The sequence below is a fragment of the Manis pentadactyla genome, chromosome 3, assembly GCF_030020395.1.
Source record: "Manis pentadactyla isolate mManPen7 chromosome 3, mManPen7.hap1, whole genome shotgun sequence".
In the NCBI taxonomy this organism is placed as follows: Eukaryota; Metazoa; Chordata; class Mammalia; order Pholidota; family Manidae; genus Manis; species Manis pentadactyla.
The window spans coordinates 214,354,528-214,374,141 of record NC_080021.1 but is presented as its reverse complement, the minus strand read 5'-3'; the positions used below and the strand labels follow the sequence as shown (position 1 = coordinate 214,374,141).

At 56.4% G+C, this 19,614-nt stretch overlaps 1 protein-coding gene across 2 annotated transcripts in view; it reads left to right on the top strand.

Moving 5' to 3' along the window:
• The first annotated feature begins 6,160 nt into the window (after window positions 1-6,160).
• Window positions 6,161-19,614, top strand: part of EEIG1 (estrogen-induced osteoclastogenesis regulator 1) — a 33,061-nt gene continuing 19,607 nt past the window's right edge. For both annotated transcript variants that reach the window (XM_036913813.2, XM_036913812.2), the window contains exon 1: window positions 6,161-6,388. In XM_036913813.2, coding sequence (XP_036769708.1) covers window positions 6,243-6,388 — 146 coding nt within the window. In that variant the 5' untranslated portion in view covers window positions 6,161-6,242. The remainder of the gene's footprint in view (window positions 6,389-19,614) is intronic.

Genomic DNA, 19,614 nt, shown 5'->3' with positions numbered 1-19,614 from the left:
GATGGGTCACTGTGGGTGGGTTCCCTGGAGTCTTTTTCTTGTATGACTGGCTCAGATATTAGTGAGGAACCGAGCACGAATCGATACGCCCTCGGTCAGCTGCTCTGATGGCTCGGCTGCCATTCCAGTTCTGCAAATAATTGGAGGCCAGTCACTGGTGAATCAGCACCAGCCGCCCTTGGCAAGCAGGGCTGGGAAGGCAGGTTGGCGTGGCACTCTGTGCTGGGTGTCAGGTGACTGAGAGAGCTGGCCAGTTGGGTAGCTGCCCTCAGGGTGATTTGGGCAAGTGACAATCTCCACCCCTACCTCAGTTTCCTCTTTCTTTCCCTTTTCCCTCCCTTCTCTCCTCCTGCCCTCCCACCCTCCCTTCCAGTGAGTGCTAAGTATGCACCAGTTATTGTGACAGGAAGCAGAAGGGGAGCCTCATTTTTTCTGTCCACAGATGGCTGGTAATTTGTGGGGGGTGCTGAGCATTGTGCCTGGTAGAGGGGAGAGGGGGAAAAGGACATTTGAGCTGAAGCTTGACACTTAGTAGGTGACACCAGGTGGGCAGGGGGTCAAGGCCAGGACCTTGGCAGGGCTGCAGGCACCTGAAGGAGGCAGGCAGGGGGAAACTGAGCAGTTGCTTCCAGAAGGGCCTGAATACCAAGCTAAGAACACTTGCCTTCATCCAGAGGAAGATGGAGAAGCATGGAAGGGCTTTTTAAAAATAATATCCATGTAATGATATATTTTTACATATAAAGCAATTTCATCATATTACAAAAAACAATTCCCCAGAGTATTCATAAAAATGCAGGAACAATTTCCCTCTGAACCCTGCCCTCAGACGAAAGTCTCTGGTAACAGTTCAGGTTGTATCCTTCAAGATTCTTTTCTGTGCATACATAAATATATCCATTTTTCTTCACAAAAGCAAGCTCATCCTTTACATACCATTTTGTGACTTGCTTTGGCACAAGAGGGTGGCCATCTCCTGCCTCAGCACATGCCCACCCCCAGCACCCTTCTCAGCACAGGCACGGTAGCTCATTGATGACGCTTCCCTTCATTCAACAAATACTTACTGAACCCTGTTGTGTACGAGGCACTGTCCTGGGTGCCGAGGATGGAGCAGGGAACAAAGGGAACAAAACACAGTCCTGCCCTCAAGGCCTCCCTCTTCCTACTGTCAGACATTGGCTGCTTCTGGGATCTTCCATCCATCCACCCATCTATCCATCCACCCATCCATCTATCCACATACACAAATACACATCATCCATGCATTTGTTCTTTTGACAACCATTTCGGGAATGTCTACCACGAGGCAGGCCCTGAACTGCACGTGGGGCACCACGGATGAGATGTCTGACCCTGTGGAGCTCATGCTGTTATGGGAGAGCCAGAGACAGAAGCAAACAGCATCACAAGAGTTTGTCAAGGGCCAGAAAAGCTTAAGGATTCTCTAAGGCCTTCCCACTTTTTCCAGTTGAGACTCTATTCTAGAGGCTGCCGTCCCACCAATTCAGTTCCTCTACTCCTGCCTCATACCTGTTCCGGGGCTTGTGCTCATTTACACACCCATTGCAAGAACCTGGTGGTGCTCAGCCAAATTAGAAGCCCTGGTAATGTTCACGAAGTTCTCACTGAGTAACTATGATGATTGTTCATCAAGCGCTGAGCTCTTCCGCCGCAATGTGCCCCCTTTCGCGCCCCAGTGCTCTGGCTCTCCCCGGCTCCGAGCCACCAGTCTCCTGGTGAGCTGGCTATACTAGCTTCCTCACCTGTCTGCCTGCTTCTGTTCTTGCCCACTGACAGTCAGTTCATTCTCTGTGTTACAGCCAGAAAGAACGTTTAAAAAAAGCTGTTTTGGTTCTTGTCACTGACCTGCTTACATCCTCCAAGGGAGACACACGGTGTCTCCAATGGGCTTAGAATAAAATCTAAATTCCTTCCAGGTCCACAGGGCGCATGTGAACAGGCTCCTGCCCAACCCCATGCCTCTCTCTCCTCCCTCTACCCACTCTCCTCCAGTCATACAGAGTCCTCCAAACATGCCAGCTCCCGCCTCTGCCCCCAGAGCTTTCTGTACTTGAGTTCCCCTTATTATGTAGGTCAAGGCTGAGTAACACCTCACAGAGGCCTTCCAGACTACTCCATCGAAACCAGGACCCTCAATCCAATCACCCTCTCACATTTTCCTTGGTTTCCTTCTTCAGACCACTTGTCTGAATAGTCTTGTTAGATACTGGTTTCCTTATAGGTCTGGCCAGGGCCTCAGGGAGGCAGGACAGGCTATGCTTGTGAATTCTGGGGGGCCGGAGAAGTGTGGAAGTGCTGGCCTGGAGCTCCCTGCTGACCATACACTCAGATCTCCATGCCTCTTCAGGACTAAGCCTTTTTCAGGCACAGCCTCTTGAAATACTCTTGTCATTCTGGCAAAGCTGGTATTCTCATTCCCATTTTACAGGTAAAGAAACTATGGCTCATTAATCCCACTTCTGGGAATTTACTTGAAGAAAAAAAAATCACTAATTCAAAAAGATACAGACGCCTATGTTATTGAAGCATCGTTTACAATAGTCAAGATATGGAAGCAACCGAAGCATCCATTGATAGATGGATAAGAAGATGTGGTACATCATATATACAATGGAATATTACTCAACCATAAAAAAGGATGAAATCTTGCCATTTGAAACAGTATGGATGGGCCTGCAGCTATTATGCTAGGTGAAGTAAGTCAGACAAAGAAAGACAAATACTGTATGATTTCACTTATACATGGAATCTAAAAAACAAAATGAACGAACAAACAGAAACAGACTCATAAACACAGAAAACACACTGGTGGTTGCCTCAGGGGAAGTGGGTTGGGGATGGGTGAAATGGGTGGACGGGATAAAGAGATACAAACATCCAGTTGTAAAATAAATAAGTCACAGGGATGAAGTACAGCATAAGGAATATAGTCAATCATATTGAAATAACTTTGTATGCTGACAGACATAAATTACCCTTACTGTGGTGAACATACCTGAGACCAACATATTGTATATTAACTATTTCAATTAAAAAAAAAAACCGTAGCTCAGAGATGGAAAAGTTGAGGGTGAATCCTTCGAGATTCCTATGTGTACAAAACCAAATCCAAAGTTTGTGAGACACAGTGGGTAATGTTATGTCAGTTGGATTTTGAGGCAGTCTGTTGGCTCCAGAGAAGTGGTCCTACCCATCCCATACTGAACCCCTTGTCTGTTTGGAACCCCCAAGCCTCAGTGTCCTGAACCAAGACCACGCTGCCAATGTGCAGCACAGCCAGGATTCTAACCTGGGCTTGTCTCACTCCAAATGCAGCCACCTGTCCTGGCACCACTTTTCCCTTCCCCAGGCACTGCTGGGAAATGAGGGAAGAGAAACTTCCTAGTCCCAGCCCTGAGGCTGCTAGAGATATATACCCTCACTCCAGCTAAGTTTGGTAGGAAGGCCCACCCTGCTTCCTGTTGGAGTGGCCTGGGGTTACTCGTGGTCACAGCTGAGGAGGCAGCCCAGCCTGGGGACATCCTTCGCTGTCCTCCTCCTCTGAAATCCCTCCTGGGGTCAGGTTGCCATAGGCTCTTTCCTTATGGAACAGGCCCAGCCAGGATTAGTGAGGAGAACACACCCTTTAGTCCAGGCAGACAGTTTAACACTAGCTTGTATTCTAGGGTCAAGACCCTACTAGTCAAGTGATTTAAACTCTGGGCCTCAACTTCCCTGGCTGTAAATGGGGATACATAATGGTACTAGAGCTGCTAGCATCATTTTTCTCCTATCTGGCTAATTGTGTTTTCTAAATTATGGGACAAACTAGAGAGAAGTATAGGTCACCACTCCTTTTATGGCTGGGAAGCAGAAAGAAATCAGAAATCTGAGTCCTCAGTTACATGTTCCGACCTAACTCATTCTCAAGTCCAGTCAATTCTGTCTCTCAAATGCCTCTCAGATCCATCCTCTCATTTCCCCCCAGGGCTGAGGTCTACCATCATCATCTCTTGCCTGGATCACACAACAGGCCTCTCACCCCTGTTTCCCATCTTCTCTCCTCCACGCTACCTGCAGCCAGAACAAGCTTTTTACAAGAAGTAAATCTATCTGGGTCACTCTCCTGCTCAAAACGTTAAGAGTGGCTCTCCTTACTCTGATCTATAAGACTCAGCAAGACTCAGCCACTACAGGCCTCCCAGCCCCATCTCTAGCCCCTGCCTCTCTCTCAAATTGCCACAATACAACAGATGGAAATACTCACAGCTTTCTGTGGGCAGAGCATTCTCTGGCTACTAGGCCTCTCCAGGCTTCCTCTTCCTGGGCCTTGCCTAACTCAGGACACGCATCCTGATGGCAGATTGGATAACTTGGAGCCAAGAAGCCTTCTCCCTTCGCCCCCACCCCTGCCTCCACAGAGCTCCGCCAGGGCCCCATTACAGCTCTCATCTATCAGATTTTTCGCTGCCTGTGTACCCTGTCTGCTTCTCCATTTGGTCTTGAGCCTGGAGTTTGGGGAAGGCAGGCCCACCAGGCTCACTGCTAGGTCTGAGCCTGGCTCAGGACAGACTGTCCCTACGCATTTGGGTACTGAATGAATGAAGTACAATGTGTCCAAACCCTGGCAGGTAAGAGTTGGAAGCGGTCTCTGTGACCAGGGCAGTTAATCTAGTCAGGGAGACCAGCCATCGCTGGGTAAGAAGCCAACCGACAACAAAAGGCGTGGACAGCAGCTTTAGGACAGGAGAAGTTACGTCCAGCACAGGCTGCCTGATGCACTGATGCAAGTCATACCCTTAGCGAAGACTTGCATCCTTCCCGCCACAGTGCTTGAGAAGTAGAGATTCGGAGGAGAATGACCGGCTTTGTCCAGTCCTGGCCGCCTCTCCAAGTGTGTTTTCTGAGAAATAGGACACTCTACCTTCCAGGCTGGATTTAAAAGTGGCCAAAGAGCTCAGGTCTGGGGTGACAGTGTAGGGCCACTGCAGCCATGGTGCTCATACTGTTTCTTCTCTTCATTGTTTCTTCTTTCATTCTGCTCGCGCCCTCCTCCTAGCCGGGCCAGGCCCGGTTTCCCGCCCCGCGACCTCCCACTGCCTATCCCCGGGGGTGGGGGGGCTCTCCCTTTCCCTCCCCCCTGCCCGACAGAGGAGGTGGGCCCAGTCACGAGGCGCATCAATCCGTTCGTCCCGAGCCCCTCTGCCTCCCGCAAGTCCCGCCCCATGAAGCCGTCCGCCAATCGCGCTCTGCACCCGCCCCGCCGGGTAGCCCAATCGCGGGCGGGCTGAACTGCCGGCGCCCCGCCCCTCCCGCTCTCCGCGGCGGCTCCGCTGGCGGCAGCGCTGGGCCTCGGAATTCTCCGAGCATCGCCGCGCAGCGTCGGGCTCGGACGGAGGTGTCGGGATCGTAGGCGGCGAACCTGCTGCGCCGGGGTGCAGGGCAGAGGCGGCGGAAGAGGCGGGCGCCACCGGCCGGCCGGAGGGGCGTCTCAGCTCCGCCGGGGCCCGCAGCGCCGACCCAGAAAAGAGGAGGAGGCTGCTCCCCCCACCCCGCTGCGCGGGGCCGGGCCCGGTGCCCGCCCGGAGCGGGCCGCGGACGGACGTTTCTGGTCCGGAGCGTCCTCGACGCGCCCCCCGGAGAGGCCCCCAGAGCTCCTGGCCGCCCCCTGGGGGTGCCCTCAGCCTCCCGGACTCACCTGCGCGGGCCGGTTGGCACCCAGGTCCGGGGGCGTGGGCGCTGCGAGCGCGCCTCCTCCGGCCGCCAGCGGGGCGGGGGCGGGGCCGCCCGCCGCCCTCAGCCTCGCCCGTCCGCCCGCCGCCCTCAGTCTCACCGGTCCGCCACCGAGCCCGGCCGCGGGGCGTGAGCTTCCCGGGGATCGCGGCTCGGGATGCTGCCCGCCTGTGCGGCCGCTCTCGCGCTACCCGCTACCCCTGCCCCTGCCTCCTGGGCCATGCCCACCTGTTTACATGCCGGTGAAGCCCCCGGCCGCAACGAGCCCCTCCGAGCCCTGGCTCCCCGAAGGTAAAGCCAGCCGGCCGGCGAACTGGACTTACCGCTCAGACCTGGGCCCTCTGAACTCAGAACTCCGCCGGCTCTGCCGCCTCCGCCACCACCTAGGCGGGATCCCGCTCTGGTGTTTTGAGGAGGGGGGTGTGGTGTAGGGAAAGGAATCCTGGGGATTTCTGGCTCCCCTCCTTATTTTGGCCTTCGGGGCTTCAGACTCAGGGAACTTGCTCATGGCTTTCTTGATGAAGAAGAAGAAATTCAAATTCCAAACCACTTTCACCCTGGAAGAGCTGACTGCAGTCCCCTTCGTGAACGGGGTCCTCTTCTGCAAGGTCCGGCTGCTGGATGGCGGGGATTTTGTCAGCTTGTCGTCAAGGTAGGAAGGAGCTGGAGCAGTCGCGCTTGAAGCAGAGGGGGATGATGAGCAAGATCTAGCCACCTGGCAAGTGTGGAAGCTCCCCTGGGGCCCAGAGTCCTGTCCTCTGGGGCGGGTTTGCACGAGGTAGAGCTGAGTGATTTGGGAGGTCTGTTCCTGAGGAAGCTGGCAGGATACCGGGCACCCATTTGTAGGTAACCAGCCAGATACCTGGGGGTCTATTCTTTCAGCCCTGCAGCAGAGCAGGCCCATTCTGCAGACTTGCATATAGAGCCCAGCGGGGTTTATACCTTGAGGGGCTGAGAAGGGGAGAAGTGTTCCAGGCCCCCTTGCACACAGCTGGCCACTCGGGCTGTCGTAGGATCAAGAGCCTGGGCCAGCCACAGGTTCCCTGGCACTTTCAGTGTCTGGGAAGGCCCAGCCCCAAGCACTCCCTCTCTGACTGGAGGGATGTGGCTGGATTTGGCCTGCCCAGCCTGCTCTGAGTGACCTCTTCAGGCCCAGGCTAGGCCGCTTTGCATTGCAAATCTTCTATCCGCCCTCTCTGAAAGAAGCTTGGCTGAGCTTGGTTTTGTGTTCCCCATCCTGTGAGTCCAGCCGCCCAGGTCATTGCTGAGGGCAGCCAAGACCCCAAACTGTTCACATTGACTGGGCCCACCTGGGGTCACATGGTCCGGAGAGCACCTTAGAGTCTGATGATGTGGCTGTGAGTGCTGGCTTTGTCACTTTCAGGGACCATTACAGGTCTCTGTCAAAGTTGTGCAGAAGTTTCAGGGCCTAGAATGCAGTGTAGGACCTGGCACTGAGCCTGGGACACACTGGTTCCCTTCCCTAGTCTATGCCTTTGCTTCCCAGGCCTCCTTGTGGGCCCAGTTAGCTGGAGCTGCCTTTTGGTTCTGACATGGAGGTGTCTGTTACAGATGGAGAAACTGAGGCCCAGAAAGAGGAAGTAAGTGGCTTGCCAGGGACCTCATGAGAGGTAGCTGTCAACTGAACTTGGCCTGTTTAGAGACCTGTTGGATGAATCTGGTGGGCTATTGTTCTGCTAGAGAAGGAGAAGGAACCCTTACAGTGTAACCTAGATTTAGGAATCTCTGGTGTGGGCAGGGTGGGGTGCCTTTTCTGTGCACTTGGCTGGCTCAGGCTCCCCAGTCCTCTGGGAGATGCTTATCTGAGGAATTCAGACAAGGGCTTCCCTTTGCTGTGGGGGTGAGTGGCACATCCTCCATTGCCTGGGAAGCTAGTGATCCTGAGGTCACCCACACGCTGGCCCAAGGTTTCATGGAAAGGGCTGTGCTCAGAGCTAGGGCCTGGGGTCGGTACTCACTGGCTGGGTGACCTTGGGTAGGTTGCTTAACCTCTCTGAATCCAAGAAGCAGCAGTTTTGGCACTGTGCTCCCTGTTTTACTAGCAGCTCTCCCTTAACCTCTTGACTGTGCCATGGAGCAGGATGAAGGTTGCAGGGGGGTTTGTAGGATTATTATCCCTACTTTCCAGAGGTGGGCACTGAGGCCCAGAGACAGTGATTTGCCTGAGTTAATATAGCCAAGTCCAGATTCAAACTCAGGATGTGCTTTTAACCATTACCGTGTTCTGCTTTTGAACCTTAGTTTCCTTTTCTGAGAAATGGGAGAAGTCATATGTATCCCTAAAGTTGTGGGGGGAATGGATAATGCATATACCATGTCTGGCTGCAAATTGCTGCAGCAGTTGTAATTACTATGGCAAAGGGGCCCAGACCCCAGGCCCAGCCTGTCCCAGATCTTGGGGGAGCGCACCCACTACCACCACCACTGGAGTCAGCCGGGGGCCTACTATATGAGCTGCAGGTGGGGCAGGGTCTTGGGTCCACTGGGGAATTGGTATTCAGCCCCAGGCTGAGGTCTCACCTGGCCTCCCAGGCCCTTGAGGCCACTGTCATCCTACCAGTCAGCCTTTCCATTGCCCTAAACCTGCCCTCTCATCCTGGAAAATCTGGAAAGTTCCAGGCCTCGGACAACAGAGATTACCTCCCCTTCTTCCCTCCTGGCAAGGGGCCATGGATTCCCTGAACTGGGTTAATCCCAAACAGCCTTTCCTAGCCTTCATCCTGGGTGAAACCTGAGTGGGGCTGAAAAACTAAGAGTTATTGAGCCCCCCCAACGCTGGGCCCTAAGTGGGCCCTGTAGCCTGTTTGCTGCTGGGCACAAGTGACTGGAGGGAGTAGACAGAGATTTTGCGACCTGAGGCTGCATAGAGTTGCTTTGGCTTCTGTCCAGATGATGGGGGTCCCTGGGGTCCTACCCACTCTACTCCCCTCCCACCCAGCCTGGACTGCAGCCTGGGAGCCCCACCTCACAGCCCACCCTTCCAGATCGCCAAGGCCCCATTGTTTTGGAGCTGGGGTACAGTCAGGGGTGACAAGACCTGTTTATATCCTGGGCCCAGATCCAGTAGCATACTCCCCACAATGCCAGGGACCCCTGAGATGGCTCAGAGACTGGTGGTGGTGGGGGCAGGGGTGGTGTCTGAGTGAAACAGTCCTGAGGCCCCACCCCTGCAGCCCCCACCCTCCTAGCTGGAGTGTTTCTCTGTGTGTTGGGTGCTATGGCAACAGCCGGGGACACAGCTCCAGCCTGACCCAATTTAAGCAGGTAGAACAGGTGGTATGTCACACTATTCCCCAGCCTCATCTTTCTGAGGCCTCCTTAGTGAACCTCGGTCCTCATAGCTACCATGTTCTGAGGGCCCTTGCTATGTGCCAGGTGCCGTGCTGAGTGTTTTGTGAATGGTATGTCTGTTAATCTTCTCAGCCATAAGGAGAGGCACGCAGAGAGGTGAAGCCACATGCCAGAGGTCACCTGGCTGATAATGCACTTGGGAAAATAACCCTTTTATTATTAGGGTTTAAACCGCCTTTGTGCACTACCGCATGCCAGGGACCTGCTGAGCTCTTGGAATATGTTACCAGTTGAGTCCATGAGCTGATGAAAAAATGGATCAGGAGACATAAAGTGATGGCTTGTGTCACTCAACCAGTAGTGACAGAGCTGTGACTTAAATTTGGGCAGGTCCAGTTCCCAAGCCCTGTGTGGCCTTGGTGGCAGAGGGCTGGAGGCAGCTACAGCCCCATGTGATGTTCCCAGACCTTTGAAGAAGGTTCTTTCAGTAGGTTGGGTGGTACAGGAAAGTCCAGATTTGGATAATTTCAAGGCCCTGAGCTACTGGCCCAGAGTGCCTTTGAGCTCTGCTTGTTCAGTACCTGGAAGCACTGACTTGCATCCAGGAAGCCCTGCCTGGGCCCTGTGATGGCTGCTAGTGTGTCTGCTCACGGGCCTCAGGAGCCTGTGGACTCCGTGTGTGAGGTCTGGTGAGTGCCATGTGAGATCTGAGGAAAAGGGGCCCTGGACCATTATTGAAGTCACTGCCATGGGTTTGAGGCCAGGGTTGGCACTGGGACACAGTGGGCATTTGCCAAGGTCCCTGCCTGGAGGCCTTCCAGGCGGATGCATCCGAAACAGCCTCTGGGAGGCTTTCCTTGAGGTCCGGGAAGAGATGCAGAGGTCCCAGCCAAGTCTGGCGAGTTGGAAAGCAGCCAGGCCAGGCTGTGGTCTCCCCAGGGTGGGCTGGAGGCAGGCTTCTAGCCTCAAGTCAGCCTGTCCTTCATGCAGGAAGAATCCTGAACATCCCGGGAGGTCTCTGCACCCAGCTGAGCTGGCATTGGTCCTGTGTCTGCCCCGGCACGTGGCTGGTGGTGCCAGGGGAGGGAGCAAGAGGGAGGCGTTGATTTACCTTACAGCAAGCGCTTCCTAGAGGAGACTGGCAGGGAGAGCTTCCTCAGCCAACAGGCCGGGAGGAGCTGGAGTAAATGAGGCAGGTGGCCAGGCTGGACTGTGTCTGGCCTTGGGGGTCCAGCCGGTAGGTGGGAGTGGTGTGGCCTGGTTTGCTGATTAGGGTGATGGCTCTTGGCTGTCAGGTAGAGAGATGCAAGGCACCCAGTAAGGGACAGTTGGAGTTGGCTGGGCAGGCTGTGCTGGCCTGGCTGCGAGGTGGTGGGCAGAGGGAGAAGAGTGGGCAGACTGGAGAGAAACCTGGTAGACAGAGGGCGTTTCCTCACCCCGAAGTGCCTGGCACACCCAGCACGGAGTCTGTACTGGAAGTTGGAAGTTGAGGGGGCATGCAGGGGCCACATGCAGCCGGGTTTTGTGATGCCATACAGTGCTCTAATAGTTTTTGACAGCACAAAAATCCAGACTTTTGGTTTCTTGTAAATTGGAAGATCTGGCAACAGTGCCACATGGCAGCGTTTGCCCCAAGGGACTTGGCGGCCGCCTCTTCCATGGGCTGCCTGCTGACCCACTGCACCCGCTTGGATCCCTGGCCGTGGTCTGCCTCCCTTGCTTTTCTTGGGCCAGCCTGGTCCCTGGGGCCCCTGTGGAAGGCCTTCCACGTGCAGGCTGGGGGACTTGAGGAGGCGGGTGCCTGCAGAGAGAATCGTGCTGGCAGGCCGCAGAGGCCGCCTCTGGCAGCCAGACTGTGGCACCAGGCCAGCTGTTGCTCTCTGTGGGGTCAGGCCAGGCTGCTGGTGCCCTGGGTGGGGCCTGAGGCTGTCAGTCTGTGCCTGGCCTTGGTGTATGCTCCTGGACTCGGCCTTTGCCACCAGCTGGCCACACCATTGACAGGTGCCATCCTGGCAGCCCCCGCCACCTGCCTTCCAGCAGTGGAACCCTGGTGTGAGGTGGTTTGGCTCTGTAGAGCCAGGGCTATCCTCCGAGGCCTGCTTCTCGCTCCGAGCACTGCCCTGGGAGCCACTGTGGCCAGAGGTTCTTTGCTGCAGCCACACTGTGTGTCTGCTGGCCCAGAGTGCCTTTGAGCTCTGCTTGTTCAGTACCTGGAAGCACTGACTTGCATCCAGGAATCCCTGCCTGGGCCCTGTGATGGCTGCTAGTGTGTCTCCTCATGGGCCTCAGGAGCCTGTGGACTCAGTATGTGGAGTCTGGTGACTGCCATGTGCTGACCCTGCAGTCACTTGCTTGCTGCTGGGGTTGGGCAGTATAATACCCACGGCGACCAGTGAAGACTTATCCTCATCACCAGGCAGCCACAGAGAGGTTTGAGCAGGGGAGAGACATCAGATTTGCTTAGAAAGAGGCTCAGAACTCATTACCTGGCACATACTTTGAGTTGTGGCACATACCTGCCCCCAGGGCCCCAGATACCCCGGGCCTTCTGGCTCTCCATGAGGTCACATCCTGCCATTGGTGGCCTTGGTGAGGCTCGAGGCCGCCCAGCTTGTGCCTGGCGTTGGTGTCTGCTCAGCCCTGTGGTCGCAAACGCCTGGACTTTGCTGGGAGCCTCTTCTGGCACTGGGGGCTGAGAACAGCTCTCACATGCAGGCCTGGGACTGCCCGCCCCCCACCCCGCCCAGATGTCAGCTGGAAGTGGCCCACCGGCAGCCCCCTCCAGCCTACTTGGTTCATCAGTTGGAAGCAGCTCGGATGAAGGACTTCCTGCCTGTTTGATCAGGCTGGTGCCTTTCCCCGCACCCAGGCCCGGGGAGGACTTCCTGGTCCCACCTCTGGCTGCCTGTGTGACCTTGGGCAAGGGGCTTAGTCTCGAAGCCTCCACGGCCTTCCCTACCAAGTGGGGCTGCTGGTGCCTGCCTCCTGGTGTTCCTGGGAGGATGCAGTGAGATAATGTCTGCCAAGCGTCCAGCTCGGCTCCCGGCGCGTGGTGGAAGCACGGTCCACGCTGCAGTCTGTCCTCCCAGCCCTGGGCTGAGTCATGGCAGGGCTGGATGGAGCACCTTCGTTGCCCCTCTGGCAGCTGGCACTTCCCTGTGGGGCAGGACTGACTGGGGTGCTGCAGGGAGAGGGTCCTCCTGAGCAGGGCTCCCTGCCCTCCGGAGGGGTGGGAATAGGCTAGGAGCATACATAGTTTCTGAGAGGCAGAGCTCAGGGTCCCTGGTGGGGGTGGGGACGGTGTGCGTTCTTGCCCCAGTTGGTTTGAACCTGCCCTGCCTTGGGGTGTTTGGCTCTCAGCCAGTGAGAGCTGGAGCACTCCCTGCATGGAGCTGGGCTGTAGCGGGGTGCGGGGGGCTTCTGCCTGTGGGAAGGGGCCCTCTGCACAGCCAGCTCTAGGACCTACTCTGGCAGGCAGAAGACAGCTCCCCACAAGAGGTCAAGGGCATGTGTCAGACTGCTAGGGAACAGGGAGAAAGCCAGGGCAAGTGGAGGGGCCAGGGGCCCCTCAGTGGGTGGGAGGCCCCTGCTACTCCTGGCCCTCCCCCCCTCCCTCACACCTTGCTCTTCTAGTTCTTTCTTCTGTGCTTGCCTTGAACTCAGTCTCCCTTCCCCCACTTTTTCCACTGGCTGAACTGCTCAGCCTAAGAGCTGCCTCCCTTTCTTGGGAAGCCTTTCTTGGCCTCTTTTGGCCCTGTACACATGCTGTGGGCCCTCATCTCAGGACAGTAGGGCCCCCGTCCATGCCTCTTAGCTTCCTCCCAGATTGTGGGCAGCAGGGACCTCTGTTACACCTTAGTCCTGGGGCTTGCTGCCACAGGTTGGCACCGGCACAGAGCCAGGACTCTTCTCCCTTGGCACTAAACCAGTGTGGGCGCTGATGGTGTTTGGCCACCACCAGCTGCTTGGGGCCAGCCCCTCCTCACTCTGGTGCCAGAGATATCAGTCTGTGTCAGGAGAAGCTCTTGCCTGCATACTAGGCAGCTGGGCCCACCCTGGGCTCAGAGGCTATGATTGAGAGGCATCTGGGGCACTGTGGTGGTGGGGCTGCTCCTAGCAGGATGGGGAGACGGAGGGGCTGGGGATGCTCCTAGCAGGATGGGGAGGTGGAGGGGCTGGGACTGCTCCTAGCAGGGTGGGGAGACGGAGGGGCTGGGGCTGCTCCTAGCAGGATGGGGAGACGGAGGGGCTGGGGCTGCTCCTAGCAGGGTGGGGAGACGGAGGGGCTGGAGCTGCTCCTAGCAGGGTGGGGAGACGGAGGGGCTGGGGCTGCTCCTAGCAGGATGGGGAGACGGAGGGGCTGGGGCTGCTCCTAGCAGGGTGGGGAGACGGAGGGGCTGGGGCTGCTCCTAGCGGGAGACAGAGGGGGCTGGGGCTTACCCTCGCCTCTGCAGTTGGTCCTTGGCAGCTGCGTACTGCTCTGAAGCCATGGCTGAAGGCCTTGTTCTTTTAACCTCTGCTGCTTCTGCCATCAAATGGGGTGGAGGTGTTCATGTGGGGGTGGGAGGGCGGCCTAGATCAGGGCCGCCTGCTCATCACAGTGCCAGGCGCTTGGCAGCTGAGAACAGACTATACCTGCCAAGAGAGGAGAATGTGTGCAGCCTGCAGTTCTGGGGAGGGTCCTGGTGAAGGCAGAAGCTGGGTCCTGTTCACAGGCGAGTTGTCTCACCTCCCACCACTTCCTCTCTGAGAGCAGACATGTGGAGACGGCGCACCTGCAGCTGCCCCACCCCTGAGTCCCTCAGGGGCGATTTCCTGAGTGCCTAGTGTGGGGTCCCATGCTGGCTCCTGGGGACACAGCCCTGCCCTCACAGGGCCCTTCCTCGGGAAGTGATCCTGCGCTTGGTCCCAGGGACCTGTAGGTTGGCTGGTGGTGGGAGAAGAGCAGCCCAGGGCAGAGTGTCCGGCAGGGAAGAGCCCGCGGCCTGGAGGGTTGGAGTGGGGGGCCCCCGGGGAGGGGCCTGGACCTTCCCTGAGTGAGGAGCCACAGAATGGGTAAATCAGAGTCAGGTGTGTATTTCAAGGCCACCAAGGGCAGCCATGGGGATGACTGCTTGAGGCTCCGGGTTGCAGAATCATCATGGATGATTAAAAACAAAAGTGGCACCTACTGTGCAGCAGTGAGAACGCACAGCTGCTGCTGCTCACGCCGAGAGCGGCGGATGGGTGTCACAAACATTGTGTGGGAAATAAGCCGGAGACAAGAGCGGCTGGGTGATGCCGTTTACATAAAGTTCAAGAGCATTCTGATGAAGAAACCCAGCCTGCTGCAAGTCAGGATGATGTTCCCTTTGCTGGCTTGTGGTCATGTCTAGGGGGCTTCTAGGGACTATAGTCCTGCTTCTGAGCGGTTGCTTACTCAGGGCTGTTCAGAGAACACACTGTGAGCTGTGTGCACACATTGTGTGTCAGAACCAGCCTTGAGACACCCCATACCCTTGGAGGTGCTGGACACCAAATCCTCTAGACAAAAACGTGGTGCCTTTTTGGGTGCCTGGAAGTCTGGAGGAGGTCCTCGGGTGCTTCCAGGGTCTTTCTTGTGAGGCAGCCTGACTCATCCTAACCTGATACACATCATTCCTGTTTATGAGGCCATAACTCATCTTGGCAGCTGCCAACGGTTTTCTCTGGCTGGGGATTCTTCTGCCTTTGTAAACCCTGGCAGGGGCTGCTGGAGCTGTGGGGCTTGGCACTTCCTAGGGAGGAGGGCTCCTGAGGGCTGCCAGGCCACAGAATCCCTTTGAGCCTTGCTTTATTCATCAATGGGGTGAGAAGCCCCTTCTTGGTGTTTGAATTAAATGGGTTAGCAGCCATTGTGTACCCAGCATAGCCCCTGGTACAGAGTAATTGCTCAATAAAGGTTGGTATTAATCCAGAGCAATTATGGAAGGGGTGAGAGCAGAAAAGAAAGGTCAACGCTCCTCTCTCTCTGTAGTTTTTTCTCTTCTCTCTTCCTGTGGTTCACCCATCCAGTAAGCCTTTGTGATTAGAACCAGGCTGCTGCCCTGGCCCTGCTCTGGGCCCTGGGCCCAGCGATGGCCAAGACAGCTCTGGTCCCTGACCTGGGGCCCTTGAGCCCAAGGAGACCATGAGACACATCAGCCATCAGAAGTGCTGAGCACAGCGAGGGTAGAGAGGCCTCAGCCCCTCTTCCCTGCTCTGGCCCTGGCCCCTGTCTTTGGAGACGGGTACCCTCCTTGAATGCCAGGAGAAGGTCTGACCCTGTGCCCCAGCACCTCCTGAGCGTTTAGTATTGGCTAAAGAGGAATCCCTGGGATGGGGGTGAGAATGGCCATGCTCATTTTGGATGTAGGCAAGAGCAAGGCCTCCCTTGTTCTGGATGTATTCCCAGTATTTTGCTCAGGCCTGGCTCATAGTAAGTGCTCAGCTAATGTGTATGTACTAAATGAATGACAGGTCGGTTCTGGGGTCTGCAGGAGAATCAGGTGTCTAGGGAGGAGATGGAGGTTGGTGAGTCAGGGCCTCCTGGTCCCACCTGACCCCGAGCCCTTTGTTCTATGGTTGGGATCTCAGAGGGCTACTGAATATGGCTGGTAAAACATGTCTGAGTCTGTGCTACCTATGTGAGGAGATGTGACTCTGGTCCCTTATTATTCCCTGGTCACCTCAGAAGTCCATGGAGCCATGAAGAGTGCTGTGTGAAGCAGTGGGAACACCTGGGGGCAGATCTGGGGCTGGCAATGACCCCTGACCTCTCAGACTGCAGAGAGCTAGAGGAGTGGCCTACCACAACTGGTATATGAGTGCAAGAAGGCCTAGGGCAGTCCTTGTTGGAAGCAGGGCTGTGAAGGTCACTCATTTAGTCACTGGATACTTACTGAGCACCTACTATGTGCCAGGTGCTGTCCTCAGGACACAGGAAGCAGCAGTGAGCAAACCTGCCTTTGGGACCTCCATGCCCTGAGACACTATAGCCCTTTCCCCAGACCCCCACCCCTGTTTTCATACCTAAGACCCAGGCCCAGAAGAGGAAGTGATTTGTCCTGCCAAATTGTTGGAAGGGTGCTTTTGGGAAAGGCTGTAGGGCTGGGCAGGGGCCGAGAGGACAAGGACAGCCCCCCGACTCGCTTGAGTCCAGCCATTCAAGAAACCGGGCCCTAGGCATGGGGATCCCTCCCTCCTGTCTTCTCCCTTCCTTGGGTGATTCAAACACCACCCAGGTGTGAGTCAGCCAGGAGAGGCAGGCATGCCTGGGCCACCTGCTGGTCCACTTCCCGGGACATCCCAGCGAGGTTCAAGGACTGGGGAAATGTCCTGACCCCATGGTTTGGGGCAATGAAGGGTGGGGGAGCTGTGCACTCTGTCAGGGGCCACGCATGCCTGGTTTCCTGCCGAACCACCCGCCGCAGAGTGATTCCTGAGGGTGGCAGCCAATGTACGCCTTTCAGCAACCCTGTGAGACGGGCAGGGCAGTCACTGAGACCCAGAGAGGTCAAGTGTCCGGTGGGTGGCAGAGCCTGCCCTTGAACTCTGGTCTTTGCCTTCTGTGCACATGACATGCGAGCAGGCCTGTCAAGGGTGTGGGGCTTGGGAAGGGAAATTCCCTGGGCAGACCTAAGCCCTTGGCTCTGTGTTATCCACAGCTGTGGGTTGGCGGGGGTGGGGGAAGTCACTACCACAGCCTGGCCGTCTTCTTACTTTGGATTTCTAGGGCCTTTAGCCTGGCCCAGCCCTGGCGTGGGGGCCCAGTTTGAGATTCTGAGGTTAGACAGTTGTGGGTCCAGATTACAGTCCTTTTCCAAGCAGAACTGGGGTAGGTGGCATCTGTGCTTTGGGCCTCAGTTTCCCCACCTGTGACATGAAGATAATGGTACCTTTCTCCCAGGTTTGGGCTGTGGACTCGGGGAGATCAGGAAGGGAGAGCTCCCAGTTCAGCGCCTGATAAGTAGAACATGCTCAGGAAGTGGGAAGCTGATGTTATAAAGTTTTATGGAACATTTTCCTACTTCTCCCTTTGACCCTGGACTGACCTAGCTTGGTCCCTGATACCAAAAGGTCTTGACAGATTTGGCCCAGTGCCATGCCCCCCCATGCACTCTGACCCATGACTACCCCTCTAGCTTGAGCCTGGTCTCAAGGCCACGTCTTCCCTGGTATTGAGACTTGCAGTGAAGGGTCAGCCCACAAAGCACGGGGACGTTGACTGATGCCACAGTCCCCTAGAACGACTCTGCTGTCTCGGTGCATTTTTCCAGCTGTCCTGCAGAATAAGGGGTGGGGAAGGCTGTCTTGCCAGTGAGTCTCAGCCCCAGGCAGGCTCACTATGGATTCAGTGTGACCAAAGAAATGACAGTACAACATTCCTGGGGTGAATGGGTTATACCCAACTTTATTCCCACGGTGGCAGGTCAGTCACTAGAATCCCGTGAGTCTGTGTGCATCAAGCCAGTCTCTGCCTCTGGGCCTCTGTTCTTGGCACTGCCACAACTCCAGCCTCTGCTCTGCTCTCCTGCAGCCATGCCACCGTGTTGCCCAGAGCACTGGGCAGGGCTCTTTATTATAGAGTCAATAACGACGTGTTGCCCACACGTGTGTAGTGAGCTAGGCAACCAGGGCCAGGTGATAATCCTGGCCATAGGAACCTTCACAGGGGCTCTTGAGGTAGGGCTTGGGGATGCAGATCACCCCTCACTCCTGTGTGACTTGTGGACTTCTTGAGAGTTTGCTTGTCTGTGTAGTGGGTGGTGGTCATGCATGCCCGAGCAGCACCTGGCACACAGGAGGTGCCTGGGAAACAGGAGCCAGGCTGGGTGGTGGGGGCATCTTTGCCCAGGTGCGTGGGACTGGACCAGCGCTTGGTCCAAAGCCAGTGGTTTACTTGAGATCCCATCAATGGCCTGCTCTCCTGTCAGGCTGTGAGAGCGGGAGGGAGTGGCCCATTGGCATCGTTGAGAATAGCATCCACGGACATTTGCCTGGGCCACGGGGAAGCCCAGTCTGCCGGCATAGCCTGACTCTGGGTGTGGAAGGCAGAGCAGGGAGGCTCATGCTTACGTCTGTAAAATGGGGAAGGTGGCACCTGCCCACTTTTCTTTTTGTGATCCCGCTCAGGGTTACTGGGCTTGGGACTAACCTGGGCTTGAAACCTGGTGCGTCTGACTCCAGAACCCTTACTGCTGACCTGCTGCTTCCCCAGCAAGCCTTGGTGACTTGGCTGGCTCCCCACCTACCCCCTTTACCGATTTGGAGTTTCTGAAGTCCCCAGTGTCCTGTTCCCTCTGTACTTCTGCAGGTCACTTGCTGACACCTACCTTCACACCCAGCCGCCACCCTCAGGACTCATGTAGCAGAGAGGGGTCTTGGGGCAGCTGGGTGACTCTTTGGAGCACTCCAGTGTCGAGCACAGGGTGGCCTGGCTTCTAGGAACTTCTTGCTGCCTCATGTCGCAGAAGGAGGGCTGGGTCAGAACTGCAACAAGTTGCTCCTCCTGCATGCGGCCCGGAATTCCTGGCAGGAGCCACCTGCTGCTGGCCTGCCACATTGGCCACGTTGCTGGGATGGAGGCTCTTCCACCCTGCAGTCCCTGGGTGGATGCCTTTGCTGGTCCCCGGGGTAGGCCCCTCCCAAGACGGCTGTACTCTCTTCTCTTCAGGGAAGCACAGGCAGATGTTGTCAATTTAAATTGTTTCCTTATTAGACTCGCCTTTCCTGGCCTGGGCTGGGTTTCATCAGCTGGGAACCTTGATTGCATCACCAGGACCACTTGCTCCTCCAGGAACCCAGCCAAGGACTGGGAGAGCCTAGAGTGGGCCTGGCGAGGCTGGGTGTTGCAGCAGCTCCCAGGGGCCCTGTTGCCGGGGGGGCTTCTGTGATGGCGCCTTGCTCTGGTTACCTCTCATCAGAGGGGCTGGCCCTCTCGGGACCCCAGGAGTACAGCGGGGGCTGGGAGGGCCCCGAGGCCCCTCTCAGTTCTTGTGGATGTGTCCTGCCTTGGCTGGGTGCCTGCTCCGGCATCAGAGTCACCTGGGATCTTGTTTAAAAAGTGATTCTCAGGCAGGGGTAACTTTCCCCCCTGGGGGGACAGTTGACAATGCCTGGAGACATTTTTAGTTGTCACAGCTGGATCTGTGCTACCAGCAGGATGTTGCTAAACATCCTAGGATGCCCTGGACACCCCCTGAAAACAATTAGAATTACCCGGCTCAGAATGTTAGTAGCACAGATGTTGAGAAGCCCTGTCCTGTGGAGTTGATAGTCCTGGCAGGCCTGGGAATCCTCGTTTGTGACAAGCCAAGGATTTGTCAGTGTTCATTTGAGTCTGAGAAGCCCTGTCCTGCTGGGCCTCATCACCCTCACCCTGTGCTTGTGGCTACAAGTGAGCTGGCTACAAGTGAGCTGCTCCCTGCCAGGCCAGGGCTCCATGCTGGGCACACAGTGGTGACTACACAGGCCGACACGTGCTTGCAGTCAGGTGGCTGGGAAGGTGAAGGAAGGGCTGAGGGTGGGCGTGGGGTCACGCCAGAGCCCATTCCATGAGCTGCTCCA